Source organism: Corythoichthys intestinalis, chromosome 8 (assembly GCF_030265065.1).
Source record: "Corythoichthys intestinalis isolate RoL2023-P3 chromosome 8, ASM3026506v1, whole genome shotgun sequence".
Lineage (NCBI taxonomy): Eukaryota > Metazoa > Chordata > Actinopteri > Syngnathiformes > Syngnathidae > Corythoichthys > Corythoichthys intestinalis.
Genome location: NC_080402.1, coordinates 12,072,989 through 12,097,175, shown reverse-complemented (window position 1 = coordinate 12,097,175; position 24,187 = coordinate 12,072,989). Strand labels below are relative to the sequence as shown.

General features: G+C 39.2%; 1 protein-coding gene across 1 annotated transcript in view; it reads right to left on the bottom strand.

Moving 5' to 3' along the window:
• Positions 1-24,187, bottom strand: part of LOC130920291 (protein kinase C alpha type) — a 294,714-nt gene that overhangs the window by 173,841 nt on the left and 96,686 nt on the right. The window contains exon 3 of the mRNA XM_057843391.1: positions 11,450-11,532. Coding sequence (XP_057699374.1) covers positions 11,450-11,532 — 83 coding nt within the window. The remainder of the gene's footprint in view (positions 1-11,449; positions 11,533-24,187) is intronic.

The following is a 24,187-nucleotide window of genomic DNA, read 5'->3' as shown; positions in this document are numbered from 1 at the left end:
AAGCCGTCTGTCAGACAATTGAAGCTAAAAAGAGGGTGGATGCTGCAACAAGACAATGATCCAAAACACCGAAGTCAAACAACTTTAGAATGGTTTCAGAAGAACAACATACACGTTCTGAGTGGCCAAGTCCAGACTTGAACCCCATTGAGTTGCTGTGGCATAACCTAAAGACAGCGATTCAAGCCAGACATCCCAGGAATCTGACTGAACTACAGTAGTTTTGTAGAGAAGAATGGGCCAAGATTAATCCTGATCGATGTGCCAGACTGATCTGCAGCTACAGGAAGCATCTGGCTGAAGTTGTTGCTGCCAAAGGGGGAGCCACAAAATATTAAATGTGACGGTTCACTTACATATTTTCCCCCCCTTCTGTCATTGTTTGCATACTATCCTCAGTAAAATATGAAAAACTATAAATGTGTGGGTGGTTTTAGTTCAAGCAGACACTGTTTTTTCATCTGTGTGATTTTGACAAAGATCAGATCACATTTGATGGTGATTTTAAGCAGAAATGTAAAACATTTCAAAAGGTTCAGCTACTTTTTCATACCACTGTACTAATACATTACCTCTCTAATGACTCTTCAACACAGCTCACATTTAACAGAACCAGTTCTAATTTACCCAAAGAAAAAAAATACAAATCAGTTTTTATGTGTACGACAAATTTTGTTGACGAAACATCAGATTTTTTTTTTTTGTTGTTTTTTTTTGTGATTTCTTTTTAATAAAACAGGATTTTCAAATTATACTCGTTTTGCATTTTGATCAAATTACATTCAATTGTGCTTTTCTAACTGATATACAGTGCCTTGCAGAAGTATTCGGCCCCCTTGAACCTTGCAACCTTTCGCCACATTTCAGGCTTCAAACATAAAGATATAAAATTTAAATTTTTTATCAAGAATCAACAACAAGTGGGACACAATCGTGAAGTGGAACAAAATTTATTGGATAATTTAAACTTTTTTAACAAATAAAAAACTGAAAAGTGGGGCGTGCAATATTATTCGGCCCCCTTGCGTTAATACTTTGTAGCGCCACCTTTTGCTCCAATTACAGCTGCATGTCGCTTGGGGGTATGTTTCTATCAGTTTTGCACATCGAGAGACTGACATTCTTGCCCATTCTTCCTTGCAAAACAGCTCGAGCTCAGTGAGGTTGGATGGAGAGTGTTTGTGAACAGCAGTCCTCAGCTCTTTCCACAGATTCTCGATTGGATTCAGGTCTGGACTTTGACTTGGCCATTCTAACACCTGGATACGTTTATTTTTTAACCATTCCATTGTAGATTTGGCTTTATGTTTTGGATCATTGTCCTGTTGGAAGATAAATCTCCGTCCCAGTCTCAGGTCTTGTGCAGATACCAACAGGTTTTCTTCCAGAATGTTCCTGTATTTGGCTGCATCCATCTTTCCGTCAATTTGAACCATCTTCCCTGTCCCTGCTGAAGAAAAGCAGGCCCAAACCATGATGCTGCCACCACCATGTTTGACAGTGGGGATGGTGTGTTCAGGGTGATGAGCTGTGTTGCTTTTACGCCAAACATATCGTTTTGCATTGTGGCCAAAAAGTTCAGTTTTGGTTTCATCTGACCAGAGCACCTTCTTCCACATGTTTGGTGTGTCTCCCAGGTGGCTTGTGGCAAACTTTAAACGAGACTTTTTATGGATATCTTTGAGAAATGGCTTTCTTCTTGCCACTCTTCCATAAAGGCCAGATTTGTGCAGTGTACGACTGATTGTTGTTCTATGGACAGACTCTCCCACCTCAGCTGTAGATCTCTGCAGTTCATCCAGAGTGATCATGGGCCTCTTGGCTGCATCTCTGATCAGTTTTCTCCTTGATATTGCACGCCCCACTTTTCAGTTTTTTATTTGTTAAAAAAGTTTAAATTATGTTCCACTTCACGATTGTGTCCCACTTGTTGTTGATTCTTGACAAAAAAATTAAATTTCATATCTTTATGTTTGAAGCCTGAAATGTGGCAAAAGGTTGCAAGATTCAAGGGGGCCGAATACTTTTGCAAGGCACTGTATTGATCCACATCAACTAATTGTTACCCCACTCGTGTCACCGTATGGCAGATGTGTGTACATATTGAATTGGTGCACTATAAAAAGGCACAAGCGACATTTCCAAACTGATAGAGAAACATAGTTCCATATAATAATATTGTTATTATTGTTGTTATTATTATAGAGATCCTCACTGATACCACTACTTAATTGATTAGAGTAAATATCAATTTGACAGAATTTTTTTTTCTTCTATGAATGCCGACTTGCGTATCAAGCCTGTCTTTTCGGGTGGCAATTGCCCTCATGTGCCATCCTGATAGATCCGCCCCTGATTGTAAATTGCCAGGTGTTTGTTGAACATGACGTGAAAATATTTTCAGTGCAAGGTGGAAAAACGATGTTGGGATCACTACCCTCGAAACAAACATTGTCTATCATTACAGGCCAGAAATGCACAATGGAGCTTGAAATTCCGAATGATTTAGGGTTGTCAGATGTGAGTCGTTCTCTTCAGGTGATGCCATATCACAATCAGAGTAAAGTAGGGGTTCTAACTGAGGCCTACTTTCGTCTGGCCAAGCTATTTTGTTGTTAGCAGCCAGTGAGTCAAGGCTTTTAAATATATAGGGCTGGCATGGCTCAGTGGAAGTGTAGTTGCTTCCCCCACCTAAGGGTTGTGGGTTTGATTCTCCGCCCTGAGGAACACGCCTAAGCATCCTTGAGCAAGATACTGAACCCCACATTGCTCCTGGTCAACAGATGGTGGATGGGGATATAGTGTAAAGCAGGGCCGGCCCAGCCTATACGCAGACTATGCAGCTGCTTAGGGCCCCTGACCACTAGGGGGCCCCCAATCCGGCGATTGTTTAATTTATATTCTATTTTGTTTACTACAGTTTGCTTTATTTGACTTTTGTGAGTTTTGATACTTGATTACAAGCTTAAAAAAATAAAAGTTCTTCCTTAACTTCTTTCTTTCCTCTTTTAGAAAAAGGTTTGGCGCTATCTATTGTAAGGACTGACAATCATTTGGGGTGAGAAGTTTGAAGTATGCAGTGCAACAAAATCTGATTAATATACAAAATATGGACGTATGTATGGGTTTCACATTACACTGTGACGAAATGGTGGGTCAAAAATATGGGCCCCTTTGCATTATTTTGCTTAGGGCCCCCAAATGGCCTGGGCCGGCCCTGGTGTGAAGCGAGGGCCTTGAAGGTGGAAAGGCGCTATACAAGTATGACTCAATTTACCATATACCTCCAACACATTCTTAACCCATCCCAATGCAAGTTAAGCCATAGGGCACTAAATTAACTGATTGGCTGTCATTGCCATGGCGCTAGATTCTGAGTCCATTTCGATTTCGAGGGCGGCAACATTTATAGAACCGGAAGATGCCATAGCCATATTAGAAATATATTAAGGGTGAAACGGTACATGTATTTGTATTGAACCGTTTCGGTACGTGGTGCTCGGTTCGGAACAGAGGCGTACCGAACGAGTTTCTGACGTAATGTAACTCTTACTTTTCGAGGCTGTGAATCGATCGGGTCACAGTTTCTTTGTGTAGATTATATTTCCTCCGTCTTCTCTACTATAATGAGTGCCAACACTGTAGGACAGTGTAACCCAGAAACGTCAACGGCGAGACAACGTGGCCACCGCGAGAACGCAGTGAAACGCGGGCGTTAAAGTCAATCAGCCAATGCACACCAGACGCAGTACAGCCGCGTGTTAGACGCGTCCCAGAAGCGGCTCAACACGACGCAAGCGAAAAGAACGGGAGAGTTTATTATTTGACGCGAGACGCGACCCTCCTGCGTCAATACTACTACCGGTAGCTAGGATCGGGCAGACGGAAAGTCACTCGTGTAAAAATACAATAAATATAATAAGTGGCAGATCGGGGCACAGTTCACTTGTCTTTGTTGATTTACTGCGGTCTTCTCTGCTACAATAATAACCACCACGGCCCCGTGTTCAATACAAAACCCTCCTACCACAACAAAACAAGTAGGAACTAATATTCACATAGGAACTAAAGTTATACAACACCAAATATACAATATAAATGGATACTACATCCCATTTGTAAAATATAAACTCATAATAAAATAAATAATAGCCCATTTAAATAAAATAAATTGAAATGAGCTAAAACACCTGTAATTAAGTAATAAGAATAATACACAGATCCTGCTTACACAATTTAAATGTATTAATTTCTGTGTGGCGCTTTAACTTGAGAAAATCCACAAATAAAGCTTTTGAAAATCGTTCATAAGAAAAAAAAAAAGATCCATTGAGGCATTTCATTTGTAAAATACATGTCAAAATCTTTATCATTGGGATTGTTTTTCTCTTTAGCACAGGAATTCTTTTTCTTCTTTCTTTCAGAAGGAAAGCTGACCAATACACGGGGTCTGAAAGGCAAATTGTTGTTGGATTATCTTTAAATACCCGCTACTTTTTGAGCAGAATTGTAGCTTTGTATAGTCTAATGTTCCTATTGTTGAAAGGTCTGTAATAAAAAACTAGCACATTTATATTTTGCATTTTGTTTTCGTGCTGTACGGAAAATGAACTGAACCGTGACCTCAAAACCAAGGTATGTACCGAACCGAGATTTTTGTACCGTTACACCCCTAAAACATATCCTGCAAGTTTGATGACAATCCCTTAATTTTTTTCTTGGGTTATTTTGAACACAATTATACAAAGAAACAGAAAAACAGATATACGGAACCAAATACATAAACTCCGCATTCCGTACGTTTCACCTACTGGTAGATGAATAATAATTGAACAATAATGCAGTATAATTAAAATTGAGACCAGGCGTCCACATATAAGAAAGTCACATTTTTGGCAATGTAGGCCACACTTGTAGCAAAATGTTAAAATTGTTTATACTGATTGTATGTGGACACCAGGTCTTTATGAGGTTGTTTTGTTTTTTAAAATCACTAAAATAGTATTTTGTCCTTTTCATTTTCATTCATTTTGTTAGTTAAGATCACATTTTATGACTAATTTCAACAGCAATTCAGTTAATCCCATACAGTTTACAAAGAACCATTGATGATCAATCAATCTAGGGCTGCAGCTATCGATAATTTCAGTAGTCGATTAATCGATGAACAAGTTAGTTCGAATAATCGAGTAATTGGATAAGGAACATGAAAAATTAAAATACTTGAGCTGAGCCTCAAACAGTATAAAAAAATTAATTAATTAATGGGGATCTATGTACAACAAAAGAAGAACGGGCTAACTTACAAGCAAAAGTCCGCTAGCTTAAATGCTATAAAATGCTAACTTTTTTTTTACAATGCCCTTAATGTTTCAGACACATATGCCCACAAAAAAAGCTAAATATACCTATAAACTAAATTACGAATGAATTAAAAAGAAAAAAAAAAACATCAAACAAAAACTTATGCTTATGTTGGTCTTAACAGGGAGCACCTGAATTCAGCCACGTAACATGAGGCATAAATGGGGCAGTGTATCCACCCAAATCAATAAAACTAAATGCAAACACTTTCAAAATTGACTATTACAGTACAACGCCACTTTAATAAACGAATACTTGAAGCGACAAAATTTCATTCGAATCCTTTTTTTCCAATCGAATACTCGAGTTATTCTATTAATCGTTGCAGCACTAAATGAATCATAAAATGTGATCCATTAAAATGAACACAGACAACAAAACCCAGTATTATTATTCGTTGTCCTATGTTCCACGGTTTCGAGGTAATTTTGGTGTCAGCATCATGATTACTTTAAAAAAGATGTCAAAGTTACAGTATAAGTTGCTCATTTGTTGAGATAAAATCTTTAATTATTGACTATAAAGGTGAGTTGAAAAATGTTTTGGAAGCAAATCAAGTAATCCTTTTGAACCCTTCACGCCGTTTGAATCCTAAACTGGCCGAGCTGAAACTATTTTTGGCTGCTTAGGACTCGATGTCATCTTTGTAGCTCTCTATTTTAAGAGTCCTGGTCGAAGGTCTTGAACGGCATAAGTCTGCCTTGTCTCCAGTTACCGAAGCCAAGTTGGGCTTCTGTAAAACTGAAAGGTTATATGCATCAAGGCCGCCAAGCAGACGCATGTCTGGTTTCAAACCTGGCCGCAACTACAAGCCAATGGAGATGAGAAGTGGATCTCAAATTATTTTGATGGGAACGAAAATAAATAAAATCTATTTTCAAACTGTAACAAAGAAAATACTTTGGACTTTGTCCAAATATACACTCACTGGCCACTTTATTAGGTACAACTGCCCAACTGCTCGTTAACACTTAATTTCTAATCAGTCAATCACATGGCGGCAACTCGGTGCATTTAGGCATGTAGACATGGTTTAAGACAATCTCCTGCAGTTCAAACCGAGCATCAGTATGGGGAAGAAAGGTGATTTGAGTGACTTTGAACGTGGCATGGTTGTTGGTGCCAGAAGTGCTGGTCTGAGTATTTCAGAAACTGCTGATCTACTGGGATTTTCACACACAACCATCTCTAGGGTTTTCCAGAGAATGGTCCGAAAAAGAAAAAATATCCCGTGAGCGGCAGTTCTTTGGGCGGAAATGCCTTGTTAAGGCCAGAGGTCAGAGGAGAATGGCCAGACTGGTTCGAGCTGATAGAAAGGCAGCAGTGACTCAAATAACCACCCGTTACAACCAAGGTAGGCAGAAGAGCATCTCTGAACGCACAGTACGTCGAACTTTGAGGCAGATGGGCTACAGCAGCAGAAGATTACGCTGGGTGCCACTCCTTTCAGCTAAGAACAGGAAACTGAAGCTACAATTTGCACAAGCTCATCGAAATTGGACAATAGAAGATTGGAAAAACGTTGGCTGGTCTGATAAGTCTCGATTTCTGCTGCGACATTCGGATGGTAGGGTCAGAATTTGGCGTCAACAACATGAAAGCATGGATCCATCCTGCCTTGTATCAACGGTACAGGCTGGTGGTGGTGGTGTAATGGTGTGGGGAATATTTTCTTGGCACTCTTTGGGCCCCTTGGTACCAAATGAGCATCGTTGGAACGCCACAGCATACCTGAGTATTGTTGCTGACCATGTCTATCCCTTTATGACCACAATGTACCCAACTTCTGATGGCTACTTTTAGCAGGATAATGCACCATGTCATAAAGCTGGAATCATCTCAGACTGGTTTCTTGAACATGACAATGAGTTCACAGTACTCAAACCCTAACCCGGCCTCCACAGTCACCAGATCTCAATCCAATAGAACATCTTTGGGATGTGGTGGAACGGGAGATCACATCATGGATATGCAGCCGACAAATCTGCACCAACTGTGTGATGCCATCAGGTCAATATGGACCAAACTCTCTGAGGAATGCTTCCAGCATCTCGTTAAATCTATGCCACGAAGAATTGAGGCAGTTCGGAAGGCAAAAGAGGGTCCAACTTGTTACTAGCATGGTGTACCTAATAAAGTGGCCGGTGAGTGTATTAGTCGCATGGAAGTCTTCATTTGACCCAGTAAATGAATACGCTGGTTTTGACAGCATTTGGCTCCAAATGTCTTCTCCAGCCTAGCCTCCACTAATGGCAGCCTAATCTGCCAATCATTTTTTGCCACTAAAGCCTGCTGGATTACAGTTATTATTTAGAGTTAAACCTTGAACTCCATCACTGTTCCAGGAGCAAGCTCAAGAGGTTTTGAACATGTTTTGAAATCAAAACTGCATTATCGCAACAGAATAATCTACTCATCCCCGGGCTGTGTGGAAGCAGTGACGCACTAAATAGAATATTTCAATCCCATTTCCTAATGGCAGCACCTAGGGACCTCACGGGAACATTGATATTAAATGAATTGAATTATCCACCTGCAGCTGCTACAAATCAATCACACCACTAAATCGACTTGAGCTGAGGGCATACATGCAGTCGAAATTGCCTTATGAACAAGCTACGTATAAATGTTTCTAGAGCATAATGTTCCATTGTTTTTACTTAAAAACATAATGAATATAGAGGTAGAACACAAATTAATTGTCAAGTAGGGCTGGCAGTGAATGATGATGTGATGTTTCAGTGCCATTGCCGGCGATAGACTCATATATTGGACAAAGATACAAAGATACAGTGGTACTTCTACTTACAAAATTAACTGGTTCTGGAGTAGGGCTGGGCGATATGGCCTTAAGTACATATCACGATAAATTGAGCAGATTTACCTCGATAACGATAAATGACAATAAATTCGCCCAAGCGGACTGTTATATAATTTGAAAATTTGAATCAATGCATGGAATACAAATTAACCGGTTCTCGTTAAATTTATTTACCTGCTTTCAATTTAACAAGTGCACATGCTGTCTAAACATTAGGTATTAAAAAAAATCTTGTAAACAATAACAATTCTAGTGTGAACATTTATAACAGCTTGTATGACTTGAAAAATGTACAATATTATAAAAATCAATATGGCGACCGTGCAAACATGTCATTCTAACACAAATGACTTGCAGCTCTAACAGTACTCTTCAGACAACTTATTGGTAATGGCTGCTGTGACATGATTATTCAGCACAAGTGTTTACGTCAAGGTTTCAGGTTTTTTTTTTTTCCAGAACATTTTTTAATACATGCATCCCCCACACAGACACAACCAGATTAAAGCTGTACTGCTCTGATGCCAATGAAACATTTAAGATTTTACACATACAGAAAAATAGCTGTGGCCATTAAACTGTCATATTATATATAGGCTTCACTGTTGGATTATACTTTATGCTGAGTGCTTTACCATCATGAAAGCTTTCAGAGAAATCACACAGAGATACATAACGCAACATAATGATTGCTACATGAAGTCCGTGCCCAGTCCACTCATTAATTTCAGCCGTTTCGACAAGTTTAGAGCCGCTATCAGACCCCATCACGTTCATTTGTAGCCGCTGTTAGCCGCTAGCGTTAGCCTGTGGCCTACCAGAAGAAAGCATTGAAAGCATGCTCTCCTGAAATCGTGAGAACCAGGGAGGACAGCGAGTGAAAGCCCGTCTGGAACCCGCCAAGAGTTTACTTAATGTCGGGTGAAAGTTACTTAAAGCTAACTTAAGCCCGACTCCATCTCGTTTACTTCTAGCGTTAGCCGCTAGCGTTAGCCTACCGGGCTTCTGTTTGTTTGGCTTCCTGAAAACCATGTGACTCCATACGTTAGCACACTGTCTGCTTTCTTAAAGGGGAATGAACATAGCCGAACAACACAGAGTCAAAGCGGGATGAAAAGACTATATTTTCTTGTTTTATTAAATTACAGAATTTACCGACATGGTCAAAATTACGTCGGTCATCGTGAAGAATTTCCTTAACGGTAAATTTTCGGTTTAACGTAATCTGAAAATTCCGTAAGTAGAAACACGTTTTCCATGTAAATGCCATAATTCGTTCCAGGCCCCCCAAAAGTCAGACATAAATCTTTTAAAGCATAAAGCATAAAACTTAGGGCTGTCAAACGATTAAAATTTTTAATCTAGTTAATTAGAGCTTAAAAATTAATTAATCGTAATTAATCGCAATTCAAACTATCTATAAAATATGCCATCTTTTTCTGTAAATTATTGTTGGAATGGAAAGATAAGACACAAGATGGATATATACATTCAACATACGATACATAAGTACTGTATTTGTTTATTATAACAATAAATCAACAAGATGGCATTACCATTATTAACATTCTGTTAAAGCAATCCATTGATAGAAAGGATGTAGTTCTTAAAAGATAAATGTTAGTACAAGTTATAGAAATTTTATATTAAAATCCCTCTTAATGTTTTCATTTTAATAAAATTTGTTAAATTTTCAATCATTCAATCCGATTCAGAGGCTCCGATTCGATTATAAAACGATTATTGATGCACCCCCCTCCCTTTTTTTTTTTTTTTTTTTTTTTTTTTTTAATGTTTTGTACATTAGTTCCAAAACTGTTAAAAAATCCTCTTAGGCTAAACCAAACTACTATTTTAGTATTAAGTTAACATATAACAGTAGACAAATATACAAAAATAACAGTAAATAAAATACTCCAGTTCCCATTCTGTATTAGCAGCTTTAAACTACATTCAATTAATTTAATGTAGTGAATCAACCTCTACAGTTGTTAAAATTGCTCCCGTTATTCCATAATTTCCCTTCTGTCAACTTTTGACATGTCAAAGTTTTAAAACTGTTTCATCATTTAAAGATAGATTCAAGACAAGATTTTGCTGATTTAGGAGTATTTTAGATAAAAAGTTAATTAGGTTCGCTACAACAGAGCCTTCTCGAAAAGTGTACTGCTTTAAGATGGCGGCTGTTTACTAACGCTGGCAAGTCTTTCATTTCGCATCTCTGTTCAATAATACATGTGCTACCACCGCCGTCGTCTGTCATTTTGCATCTAGTTCTACATATATATGATATCTACTGTAGCCGTATGTTTGTAGCAACTAGCAGCTGGGCGTTGTTTGTAGCAGCTGTCGGCCCGAGGCAGGTATGATTGTTCTTTTTTTATCTAGCGGCATGAGTTGAACATGATATTTACTCTCGGTCCGGTCCTCATTGCGTCCCAAAGACCGCGCTGACTGTGTTTTACTTCTTTTTTACCTGGTATAATTCAATAATCGGAATTTGGATGTTTGTGAATCGTTCTCGAATCTTCCACGGCCGAATCGCGAATAATCTAAGAATCGGAAATTTCGCACGCCTCTACAATCTACGCCCACGGTAGATATCACATATTATAGAACTAGATGCAAATGACAGACACAGCTGCATTGGCAACATGTTTTATGGACTGCATGCGTTCGTAAACAGCCGCCATCTTAAAGCAGTAGACCTCTCAGGAAGGCTCTGATGTAGAGATCCTTCCAAGCGAACCTAAGTAACTTTTTTTTTTTTTTTTAAAAATCTAAAATGCTAAAATTCTTTAAATGATGAAACCGTTTTAAAACTTACACATGTTGAAAGTAGACAGAATGGAGCTAATGCAATAACGGGAGCAATTTTTAACAACTTTAACAGTTGATTCACAACTTTAAATGACTTCCACACATAGCAATGGTTACTATCTAGTTATCGCAATACCCTTGTGTCTAGTTAAGTGGAGGGTAAAGAATTGGGCTAGGGCCAATTGTCCCTAAAACTTCACATTGTGTGAACTGTTTTTTTTTTTTTTTTTTTTTTGAGGAAAAAAAACATGAAAATTATCACTAGTTACTTTGCCAAGTAACTAATTACTCTTACATTCAGGTAACTGAGTTACTAACACAATTACTTTTAGGGAGAAGTAACTTGTAACTGTAATTAATTACTTTTTGAAAGTATAATTAACAACACTGCCAACCATCACCAAAATGTAATAATGTGTGTGTCAGATCAAAGCCAGTACTTACATCTGTGTCTGGCCCCTTATCAGCTCCTGGACAGGAGAATGTGACAAACTCATGGCACCTCTTATGGACCACAAAACAGCAAACTGCAGAAAATAAAAAGAAGAATCAAGAAAGAACGGCATGAGATTGGCAGTAAAATAAGTTCATTGACAGATGGAGACATAAAGGGGTCAAAAAATACAGTGATTAAGACAGATTGTATTATTGTGACGTTGACAGCAATGTGACAGTTATTGAAAGAGCGAATAAAGTCTGGTCTCGGCTGGTGATGGAGTGTCCAGATGGCCTGGTTCTGCCACTGCTCTTGTCACACAGCGCAGTGCCACTGCTTGGGGAGACGCTTTACAGCATCCAAACCGCACTCAAATACAGGGACAAATTGGTATACATGTATGCCCATCTAAGTGTGATGAGGGCACACAAGATCATTTCTGTTATGGATTAACCACCGGTTATTTTTAATTTATTTGAATTAGAGATGTCCCGATCGAATGCCGATACGGGCAAAAAAAATGTGCATCGGTATCGGATAGGCCGACACGGAAAAAGTCCGATTCAGACTTCCGATCCAGTTTTTTTTTTTTTTAATCCGGTCCAGGTTTTCCAGCGCACCGATTTACATAATCCATTCCAGTTTTTGCTTTGGTTTCCCTAAAATCCGGTCCGCATTTTACGGCACACCTTCAACAAACTACATTACCGTCTCCCAATTAACCGAGAGACTTTATCGGTAAAAATGTCACCTTAAAGGACGACAAAGACGAAGAGGCAAAGTGCAACATATGCCACAATAAAGTCAAGCATGGTGGTAAAGCTGTAAGAAGTTTTAATACAACCAACCTAATCAAGCATTTAGTGAAATACCACCACAAACAATATAAGGAGTATGTTAAGAAAACCGAAGACATAAAGAAAGGTCCTACGCAACTAACACTGGCAGAAACTTTTGCTATGCGTGACAAACTGGCACTAGACAGTCCCAAAGCCCAGGGAATAACAAGAGTCGTTGCCGAAGAATTCATTCTAGATGACGAGCCATTATCTCTCGTTAGTAAAGACGCACCATCCAACACTTAGAACCACGGTACAACATGCCCAGCCATCATTACATCCTTGAGCGATTCGGCCGTGGAAGATTCGAGAACGATTCACAAACATCCAAATTCCGATTATTGAAATATGTCAAGTAAAGTGGAACAAATGCACAGCGCGGTCTTCGGGACGCAATGAGAAACGGACCGCATTGCATCCCGAAAGTAAACATCATGCTTGTCATAGCCAATGCTCAACTCACGGCTTTAGCTCAACTCATGCCGCTGGATAAAAAACACAAGAATACCTGACTGCTGCTGACAGCCGCTACAAACTACGTCAACGTCGTTTTACTGGAGATAATAGATATCATATGTATATAGAACTAGATGCAAAACGACAGACTCGACTGCGTTAGCAACATTGAAGTATTGAAAACTAGATGCGTTAGTAAACAGCCTCCATCTTAAAGCAGAAGACTTCCCTAGTAGGCTGTTGTGAACCTTCCAAGCGAACCTAATGAACTTTTTATCTAAAATACTCCTAAATCGGCAAAATCTTAACTTGATCAGTTTTTTTTTTTTTTAATACATATATCTGAAAGTATTTTCATTTGACTTCAACCAGGAGTGACACAAGAGCCAATAAAAAGTTGTTTAACGTCTGACCGCTTCTGTTGCCTCATTAATCACGAAAAATATGCTTTGCTTTAGAATTTTAAATGCATCCCAGGCTTTAATGCATCGCGATGCATTGCCGAATCGAACCAAATCGAATCGTGACCCTCTGAATCGAATCGAATCGAATCAAATCGTAGCCCTCCGAATCGTAATCGAATCGTGAGGGCAGTGCCGATGCACACCTCTACTATCTTGTAACTGTCAATGATACCGATGATGCTGCAGTGGCGCCTCCAGAAATTTTTCATAGGGGTGGCCGGATGGGGCCACTTAAAATCTTGGGGTGGCCAAAACTAAAAGCCATAATTTCAGGTTTTCATTATATTATTGCAGTGTAAAGGTCAGGGGAAATCTATCAGAAAGACTTAAGGACACGGCTACTGATATACTTAGGTGTATTGTGTAATATGTGATGTTACTAATGATTTAATGTGCATAGTCCATAACTGTCCAGTCAACATTTTGAGTTCCACAACAATTCTGTTTTATTGTGTTATGTATATATTAGGTATAAGGTGTACATTTAACTAGGGCTGTCAAACGATAAAGATTTTTAGTCGAGTTAATCACAGCTTAAAAATTAATTAATCGTAATTAATCGCAATTCAAACCATCTCTAAAATATGCCATATTTTTCTTTAAATTATTGTTGGAATGGAAAGATAAGACAAGACGGATATATACATTCAACAACATACTGTACATAAGTACTGTATTTGTTTATTATAACAATAAATCCACAAGATGGCATTAACTTTATTAACATTATTTCAGTGAAAGGGATCCACAGATAGAATTGTAATTCTTAAAGGATAAATGTGAGTTTGTATATTGTGACTAAATATTGCCATCTAGTGTATTTGTTGACCTTTCAGTAAATGATACTGTAGCGACTTAACTGTTCTGCCCAAATGCATGATGGGCAGTGGTGCAACCATGACTGTGTGTAGTGGCTGCAAATGCTATATCTTTTCTGTGTTGGGTACACTACAGAGTGTTAAGAAAAAGATCAACTCCTGTCATTCTTCCCCACATCGCTTCCCACAATATTTATGGTTGCTGTGGGAGAGATGACAAAGCTTTTGCCAATTAAAAGCACGGCCCCAATGAATGCTTGTATCTACTCCACTCTGCCTCTTATCTCTGTATATAAGTAAAACGGCGCCATTGTAGGCTGTTTGCGGCAATGCATGAATGAGTCGTACAGCGAATGCTTTAATTGAGATAAATATTTTCACGTGATTCATTTTAAAAAATTAATTATCGCCCGTTAACGTGATAAATTTGACAGCCCTACATTTAACAAAACAAAATAAATGCAGTCATTTGGGATGAAATGCATAACTGATGCTTCAACAATCTAATGATATACTGGCAAGCGGGGTGGCCAGTGGGGTGGCCGACCAATTTATAGGGGTGGCCGTGGCCACCCCTGGCCACCCCCTGGTGGCGCCACTGTGATGCTGACAATAAACAATAAACCATAAGGGCTGAGGCGGGGAGCTTTCTGTCCCATGATCTTAAGTTGACTGCTTTTTAAGTTTCTTTCTAAACTGTTATATTGTTCATCCGTCCACAAGATGTCACTATTGTAACTCCGGACTCTACAGTTCTTCTTTGCTTTTGCTATGTGCGCTTGGCTTCCCCTAGTGGTGACTTACTGGAAGCAACAGGCAAAAAGAACATTACTTTAGTTGGAAAAGAATCCTTGAGGTGTACAGACGCTACACACCTCCTCTGCACCACACAACCTTTGATTAAAAAAATCTGTAAGTTTGCATGTTTTAACAGAGGGTCTGATATCATTTTGGTGTGTTTATTCTGTTATTATGTTGTCATTTATGTGAAGCGAATCAACACGTTTTTGTGCAAAGCTAAATTAGCCACTTCATATTATTTGCTCATAACAGAGCTAGTCTTCATGTGGCTTCTTCTTCGTGGTGTTCGGCAGCTATTTTTTCCGGTCAGCGGTCAGGGCATCGAAACTTGGAATCGAAATTTTAAAATTCCAACAGTTGCAGGAGAAGTCCCGGATCCTATCGATGCTCGATGCCCAACCCTAACTATAAATCATTGAGTTCTAAGCAGAGGGGGAAAAGTAGCCACTTATTGTCTAAAAATTTCAGTAGTTGTCAAATATTCAGTTAATCATGGCATTCCTAATGCAACGCCAGTGTCGCATACTGAAAAAAATTGAAAATGAATTTACACTATTTTGCAAGGAGGCCTTGAAAACTTCTGCCTTCTGCATTTTCATTGTACAGCATCATAGCACATCCTTACTTGTACGTGTTCATCAAGCAGCTAAACTAAGTGTTTGCAAGGTCAACAATTGCTCAGGCATAAATCATCAGATGGCGGTTTCTGTCGTCAGCATTAAGTACGCCAGAGTAGACTGCATTAGTGTTTTTTTAAATTCTATTAGTGCGCCACTGCCTTTTCAAAGAAACTTGCCAGGATTTTAGGGGGAAAAAGTATTTTTCATATCACATAAGCACTTTTAAATAACTTCACTGTTCTTCCTCACTTACCACTGAAGCCTCCTTGGAAACCAAGACTAAACACTGTCTGGCCACGACGCTGCACAGCTCTCCTTCTGTCGTAAATATGTACCTTATATTTTACATATTTTTGAGACATATTCGAAGATGCACCCTTATGCTTCACAGCATGCAGCACATTGTACATAAGGTATGGTTTCACAGCAAAACTGTGTGGGTGTCCCGTGCAGCACTTGTCTTATTTATATTCCTACTTCACCCAGGTGGTTCTTACTTTTAGTCATTTTCCAAAATAAAATTGGAATGCACCTTGGCAAACATTTGACACGAGAAGTTGGCAGGGCCTCAATAGCCCCTGACTGCAAGTTACAGACAGGTTTTTCCTCATCTTTTTGACTGCATTTGTAAATATTTTACACAAAATTACCATTTAGATGAGTTAGTGACAGGAAATCGATGCAGCTTTCACAACGTAATACTTCGCCTCAAATGAACCGATGATGAAATATGCTTAAAACCTGTGGCTCGAGAGCCACATGTGGCTGTGAATGTCCATGAGTTTGTCACGAGTAGACGCCCAATCCATTTGGACTAGGAGGCTTGCTGTCAGTCCTCCCAGTCCAAATGGATTGGACGTCTGTCACAGTCAACGGCAGCTAATGAGTTAACACTAACAACTCTCTGGTGTCCCTTCAGAGCTATGTGTCAGCTTTGTCAATTACGGAAATGGAACCGTGGGTAATAAATCAAACAAACGCCAACCAACAAATTCGACGCAACACGCATCTCATTGATTCGTTACCAGCATAATTCATCCAAATGATGATACAGTGGGGCAAATAAGTATTTAGTCAACCACTAACTGTGCAAGTTCTCCCAGTTGAAAATATTAGAGAGGCCTGTAATTGTCAACATGGGTAAACCTCAACCATGAGAGACAGGATGTGGAAAAAAAAAACAGAAAATCACGTTGTTTGATTTTTAAAGAACTTATTTGTAAATCCTGGTGGAAAATAAGTATTTGGTCAATACCGAAAGTTCATATCAATACTTTGTTATGTACCCTTTGTTGGCAATAACGGCGGCCAAACGTTTTCTGCAACTCTTCACAAGCTTTTCACACACTGTTGCTGGTATTTTGGCCCATTCCTCCATGCAGATCTCCTCTAGAGCATTGATGTTTTTGGGGCTGTCGTTGGGCACCCCGTGGCGTCAAAATGATAACAAGAACGGTGAGCAAAAATCCCAGAACCACACGGGGGGACCTAGTGAATGACCTACAGAGAGCTGGGACCACAGTAACAAAGGCTACTATCAGTAACACAATGCGCCGCCAGGGACTCAAATCCTGCACTGCCAGACGTGTCCCCCTGCTGAAGAAAGTACACGTCCAGGCCCGTCTGCGGTTCGCTAGAGAGCATTTGGATGATCCAGAAGAGGACTGGGAGAATGTGTTATGGTCAGATGAAACCAAACTAGAACTTTTTGGTACAAAACACAGGTTCTCGTGTTTGGAGGAGAAAGAATACTGAATTGCATCCGAAGAACACCATACCCACTGTGAAGCATGGGGTTGGAAACATCATGCTTTGGGGCTGTTTTTCTGCAAAGGGACCAGGAAGACTGATCTGTGTACAGGAAAGAAAAACGGGGCCATGTATCGAGAGATTATGAGTGAAAATCTCCTTCCATCAGCAAGGGCATTGAAGATGAGACGTGGCTGGGTCTTTCAGCATGACAATGATCCCAAACACACAGCCAGGGCAACAAAGGAGTGGCTTCGTAAGAAGCATTTCAAGGTCCTGGAGTGGCCTAGCCAGTCTCCAGATCTCCACCCCATAGAAAATCTGTGGAGGGAGTTGAAAGTCCGTGATGCCCAACGGCAGCCGCAAAACATCACTTTTTCTAGAGGAGATCTGCATGGAGGAATGGGCCAAAATACCAGCAACAGTGTGTGAAAATCTTGTGAAGAGTTACAGAAAACGTTTGGCCACCGTTATTGCCAACAAAGGGTATATAACAAAGTATTGAGATGAACTTTTGGTATTGACCAAATACTTATTTCCCACCATGATTTGCAAATAAATTCTTTAAAAATCAAACAATGTGATTTTCTGAGGGGGTTTTCCACATTCTGTCTCTCATGGTTGAGGTTTACCCATGTTGACAATTACAGGCCTCTCTAGTATTTTCAAGTGGGAGAACTTGCACAATCAGTGGTTGACTAAATACTTATTTGCCCCACTGTATCTATAATGTTGGGACTGACTGTTACTACATATTACAACAGGCGACTCGAACTCTGTGACAATATTAATAGGAATAATAATGCATTGGATTTAAATAGCACTTTTTTAGGACACTAAAAGACGCTTTACATTGCATTATTCTTTCACTTCACACTCGATGGTGGTAATCCACTATAAACCCCAATCACCAACGTCACACAATCACGTGATCGCTGTGTTGTGCCGCCATATTGTCCGTCATAGTGTGTCCGTATTCTCAATGGTCTCAATTTATCGTGCAATTTATAGTACAATTCATGGAAGCCCCGGTGCTTTCAGACGCTGTAAACTCATTGGATGTGTTGCATAAAAGGCGTTATGTGGAAAAGTTTCGGTCGATCCATTCGCCAGATCCATATTTGATGCCTAAATCGATATTTTTCGACCCGCTGTCTTCGCCGTGTCTGCCTGACATCTGCTACCCTGATATCTACAACTATCTTGTCCACAGAAACTCTACAGCCTATTCTCATGAAACTTTGAAAAACTTTAAGAGCAGCACTCTAAGCAACATTAGCCCGTGTGACCCTTTACTTCCAATTTTTTAAATGGCGACAATCAATTAAAAAAAAAAAAAAAAGTTGACTGCGATGGCCGACGCTTCAAGGATAGGTGGATATCGGACTATTTCTTCACACGCAAACACGCAACAACTGTGTCTGCCTCATTTGCAAAGAGACAGTCGCTGTTTTCACACAAGAGCCAATAAAAAGTTGTTTAACGTCTGACCGCTTGCGTTGCCTCATGATTCACGAAAAATATACTTTGCTTTAGAATTTTAATGCATCCCAGGCTTTAATGCATCGCGATGCATTGCCGAATCGAACCGAATCGAATTGTGACCCTCTGAATCGAATCGAATCGTGGCCCTCCGAATCGTAATCGAATCGAATCGTGAGGGCAGTGCCGATGCACACCTCTAAGCGCATGGTAGTCCTTTGGGTGTCAAATTCGCCTCTTGTAAGACGTTTCGCCGGTTTAGCATATTTTGGCAGAACACAGTTTTTTTTTCCTACTCTTGTCTCGTCTCATACAGTCCTTCCTGTTCATTTTGCTTTTGCTGCTCATTTTGTGAAATATCGACAGTGCTGTCATGCTCATTAATGTTCCTCTCGGGTTCAAATTGAAAGGGTTGAACATGTGACATATTTATGTCGCTAGAGTCATACTCTGGAAGCTCGGCAGCGTAACCATGTGACGTCACCGCCCTGCGATTTAACAAATATGGCGACCTACGAGTTAAACAAATTTTACAAATTGTATAAAAACTACGGTTATCCCGATCCGATATTTGGATCGGATGGACCGCCGATATGCGCAAAAAAATGGGCATCGGCATTAGATCGGCTGACACGGAAAAATTCCGATCCAGACTCCCGATCCAGTTTTTTTTTTTTTTGCGCTCGATCCGGGTTTTCCAGCGCACCGATTTACATACTCCATTCCAGTTTTTGCCTTGGTTTCTCTAAAATCCGGTCCGCATTTTACAGCACACCTTCATTTTTTAAAGCCTTGGTACAGTTGTTCAAGAGCAGAGACCTGATGCTTAGTTAATAGTTTGTTTTCCACAGAGGTTGTTTGTGCGTTTTGCTTTTTTAAGACAGTTTACAATATTATTTGTACGTTTTACTGACTGAATATGCCGTTTCTGTTTGTTATTTATAATGTTTTGTGTTTATCACTGAATAAACAGGTCAGTTTCTTGTTACTAACCATTGTGTGTTATTCAAACTCACCTAATTCAGGTGGCGAGTTGTTATCAAGAGTACTAAAATCCTTTTCAACATGAGTCTGACAACTAAGTAAGTAGGCTAAATAACTTTTGACTTTGATACATGCTCGGATAGGCCGGTATCGGTATCGGCCAGTATTAGTATCGGATCGGATGTGCAAAACAATATCGGTATCGGATCGGAAGTGCAAAAACCTGGATCGGTACATCCCTAATAAAAACGAAAACGTCAAGAGGGTTTTCAATATCAAATTATTTTTAACTCGTAATAACATTTATCTTTTAAGAACTACAAGTCTTTCTATCTATGGATCCCTTTAAAGATTTAAAAAGCAGTTTGACCCTGCTAATTATAATTACAAATTACGTTATTTCATTCAAATATTAAGTTGCATTATAATATTTTCTGTATTACTAAAAGTGGAAATGCATACAGTTTAAGAACTAGAGATTCCATAATGCATGAATGTCTTCTATGCGAACTACACGGGAGACAAATGGTCACCAGAGAATAGAGGCGGTTAGAAGCCATTTTCCTCTGGCCTCTCATTAGGATTTGGCTACGTGTGATCCGATGTCCCAGCGGTCTTGTTCTGTGATTTGAAATGCCAAGCAGTTCAATGCATACATCACCTCTGATCCCTTATTGAGAAACGGCTCGCTGACCAAGCTACCTAAATTGGAATAGCATTGATAGAATCTCCTCTCAGGTTCTTGTTTGGTCACCATTTCGTTGACGAAATTTTAATTAGCAAGTAGAAATTGCGGTAATGTCAACAGGTTCGCTAGGGTATCTTGAGGCATTTGCCTCTGACCAAATCACTTTTTCAGAGCTCAATCAATTGTAAAGCTGCTGAGAGTCAAATGACAGTTTGAAAATCAATACTAATTGATTTGAACTACAACACACAATAGACCACCTTTCTCTGACATAACCTAATTCCATCCCAATCCTAATAAATGAATTTCCTTGCGTCCTTTATTGAGGTTTAAGCTTCAATGTAGGAATTTCCTGCAGCTTTAGTGAGATGAACCAAATCAATAAGAGCTTTACCTCGCACCCAAAATCCCCACTGTGAAGTATGGGGGTCGGTCAGTGATGCTGTGGGGCTGTTTCGCTTCCAAAGGCCCTGGGAACCTTGTTAGGGTGCATGGCATCATGAATGCTTTGAAATACCAGGACATTTTAAATCAACATCTGTTGCCCTCTGCCCGAAAGCTGTAGATGGGTCGTCACTAGGTCTTTCAGCAAGACAATGACTCTGAACATATGGCCAAATCTACACAGAAATGGTTCACCAGACACAAAACCAAGCTCCTCCCATGGCCATCTCAGTCCCCAGACCTCAACCCCATTGAAAACCTGTGGGGTGAGCTGAAGAGGAGAGTTCAGAGGAGAGGACCCAGGTCTCTGGATGATTTAGAGAGATTCTGCAAAGAGGAATGGCTGATGATCCCTCTTGCTGTCTTTTCCCATCTTGTGAAACATTATAGGAGAAGATTAGGTGCTGTTTTGTTGGCAAAAGGGGGTTGTACAAAGCATTAACACCACGGGTGCTAATAATTGTGACACACATTATTTGATGTCAAATAATTATTTCTTTAAGTGGGATTTTTCCCCACTGAATAAATGCACTTGTATTGAAGGTTGGATCTTTCTCTTTTTTTCCATTAAGGTCCCATATTATTTAGGGGGAAAAAAAGTTATTAGAAGCTAAAAAACACATAATTATTATAAATCCAATAATTATGAAGGGCACTGTATCTGCGTCATCTCCGTGTCAGTCGACCCAGGAAATTGCTATCAAATATAAGGGCTACCTGTCTAAATCCCGGGATTTTAACGGTGTTTGGGTATGTGTGAAAGGGGCTGAAGATTAATAAGTCGGGTTGTTCCGATCATGTTTTTTTGCTCCGGATCCGATCCCAATCGTTTTAGTTTGAGTATCTGCCGATCCCGATATTTCCCGATCCAATTGCTTTGTTTGCTCCCGATTGAATTCCAATCATTCCCGATAATTTTTCCCGATCATATACATTTTGGCAATGCATTAACAAAAAAATGAATAAAACTCGGATGAATATATACATTCAACATATAGTACATAAGTACTGTATTTGTTTATTATGACAATAAATCCTCAAGATGGCATTTACATTATTAACATTCTTTCTGTGAGAGGGATCCACGGATAGAAAGACTTGTGACTTTGTATATTGTGACTAAATATTGCCATCTAGTGTATTTGTTGAGCTTTCAGTAAATGATACTGTGGCCATGCCCAAATGCATGATGGGAAGTGGAACCATGACTGTGCGTAGTGCTACCAATTGATATATCTTCTCTGCGTTGGGAAATAACATAAGGTGTTAGGAAAAAGATCAGTTGCTACCTTGCTTACCCACATTGCTTCCCTTGATATTTCTAATTGTAGGGAGAGGGATTGTAAGGCTTTAGCCAATCAAAACAAGGCTCCAAAGGCTGCCAAAATTCACTCTACTCATTTTATGCTGCCTTTTATCTCTCTATATAGATAAAACGGCGCCATTACAGATTGAGCGCGACAATGCGTGAGTGGGTCGTGCAGCGCATGCATTAATTGTGTTAAAATGTGATACATTTATAAAAAAAATTCATTACCGCCGTTATCGGGATAAATTTGATAACCCTACCTTAAGCCTAAACTAAAGACTCTGGATGAGTGTAACATATTATGTTTGTCATGTTAAATACAATTAGAAAACAATTTAATTAAAAAAAATATATATATTAAAAAAAGGCATGGCCGATATTTTTTTGCCGATTCCGATACTTTGAAAATGACGTGATCGGACCCGATGGATCGGCATCTCTATTAATAAGTATTTTCGTCCAAAAGACTAAAATACAAATTTAAAGGGCTGGCAAAAACAACACTTTCTGGATGTGACGTGAACTCAGCGATTAACTGAATGAGGTAATAGCAAGGATTAGAGGCAACTGTTAGCAAAAATACTGCTTTTCTGTGTGTGTGAGACAGACAACAAGCTACATTTTGTGTTGAATGGTCTAGTCTTGCCTTTAAGCTTTATGAAGTAGCAATTTAATTGCTGAAATACAAAACCTTGTGAACAAACAAAAGATGCAATCACACAGAGAGAAGAGTTCAGCAGTCGTAAACTAAAAGGTTATAGGGTTAGAAAGAATAACAAAGCCCAGAGTATATTTGGATCAAACTTTAACTATGTTTGAAACACTAAATGGTTAAAAAGGCAAACTGGGACAAAGCAAGTATAGTTACCAAGGCAACAATTCGTAATGAAGTTACTGTAAGAAATGGAGCCCGGCCTACAATGAACCCGAGGCCATGTTATTGAAGTGAGCCATGGTGAGTGCTCTGTGAATGACAGCAGTAATATAGCACCAGTGACTTTAAAAACAGAAAAGCATATACACTCCAGGCCATGTTTATTATTGTTTAAAGTAGAGATCTGTCTGTCTTGTTCTTCTAAATTGAAATACGCAGCAAGAGGAAATAATACACATCCTAATTTAAGCATTGAAAACAATTCTAAAAGATGAAAAATGAATATTTTGTCATACCCGCACACATCAGCACATTATTGTTAATATAAGCTGTCGCAGTATCACTTTTGAGTGCTTGTAAAGCCTTGCTTTTACACAATCACCTCTATAAACATGGATTTAATAGCCCGAGAAAACATTATGGAATTGATTTATGAACAGGAACTTGCCTCTTCCAAAGATAGAAAAGATAAACAAAATTCCTTAAGCAGCTGTAGACGCACTCTAAAACCAACTATGTAAATAAACGACAAACTAATTAGCTCTTTCAATGGCTTTTAACTGTAGTATTTGCACATTTTATTTGTTCAAATCACCATTGAATAATGTAGCATCATGTCCTATTTAATATAAGTATCATTATTTAGTCTTCTGGGCATGTTTTAGAACAGCCTAGGAGACTATGGGGAGCAGGGTCATAAAAAAGGTCGTTAAACCTGTGTTTAAATATTTACAATGAATAATGACAGCGGAACACTGATACATAGCTGAATGTTTTATTTAACAATAATATTTCCCAGACACTAGTCACCAATAAGGAGGGCTGGAATGTAATTTTGAGGAGCCATTAAAGCAAGTTTATTGGCACAAGCAATGTTATTGCAGGTTGAAACCTTGGGGAAAATGGATAGTGTATGCTAGGATTTTATTTAGCAAAGGGGGTTGTTTTGTGTGTGTGTCGGTAAAAAATAGTATCACATCCAGCCAGTTAAACATTGCCTGTCCGTGCTGTTTTGTAATCAAGAAAGTTTGGATTGGTTTTAATAGGGCTGTCAAACAGTTAAATTTTTTAATCGAGTTAATCACAGCTTAAAAATTAAATAAGCGTAATTAATTGCAATTCAAACTAGAGATGTCCCGATCCGATATTTGGATCGGCTCGGATGCCGATATGGGCTATAAAATGCACACCGGTATCGGATCGGAACACGGGGAAAAT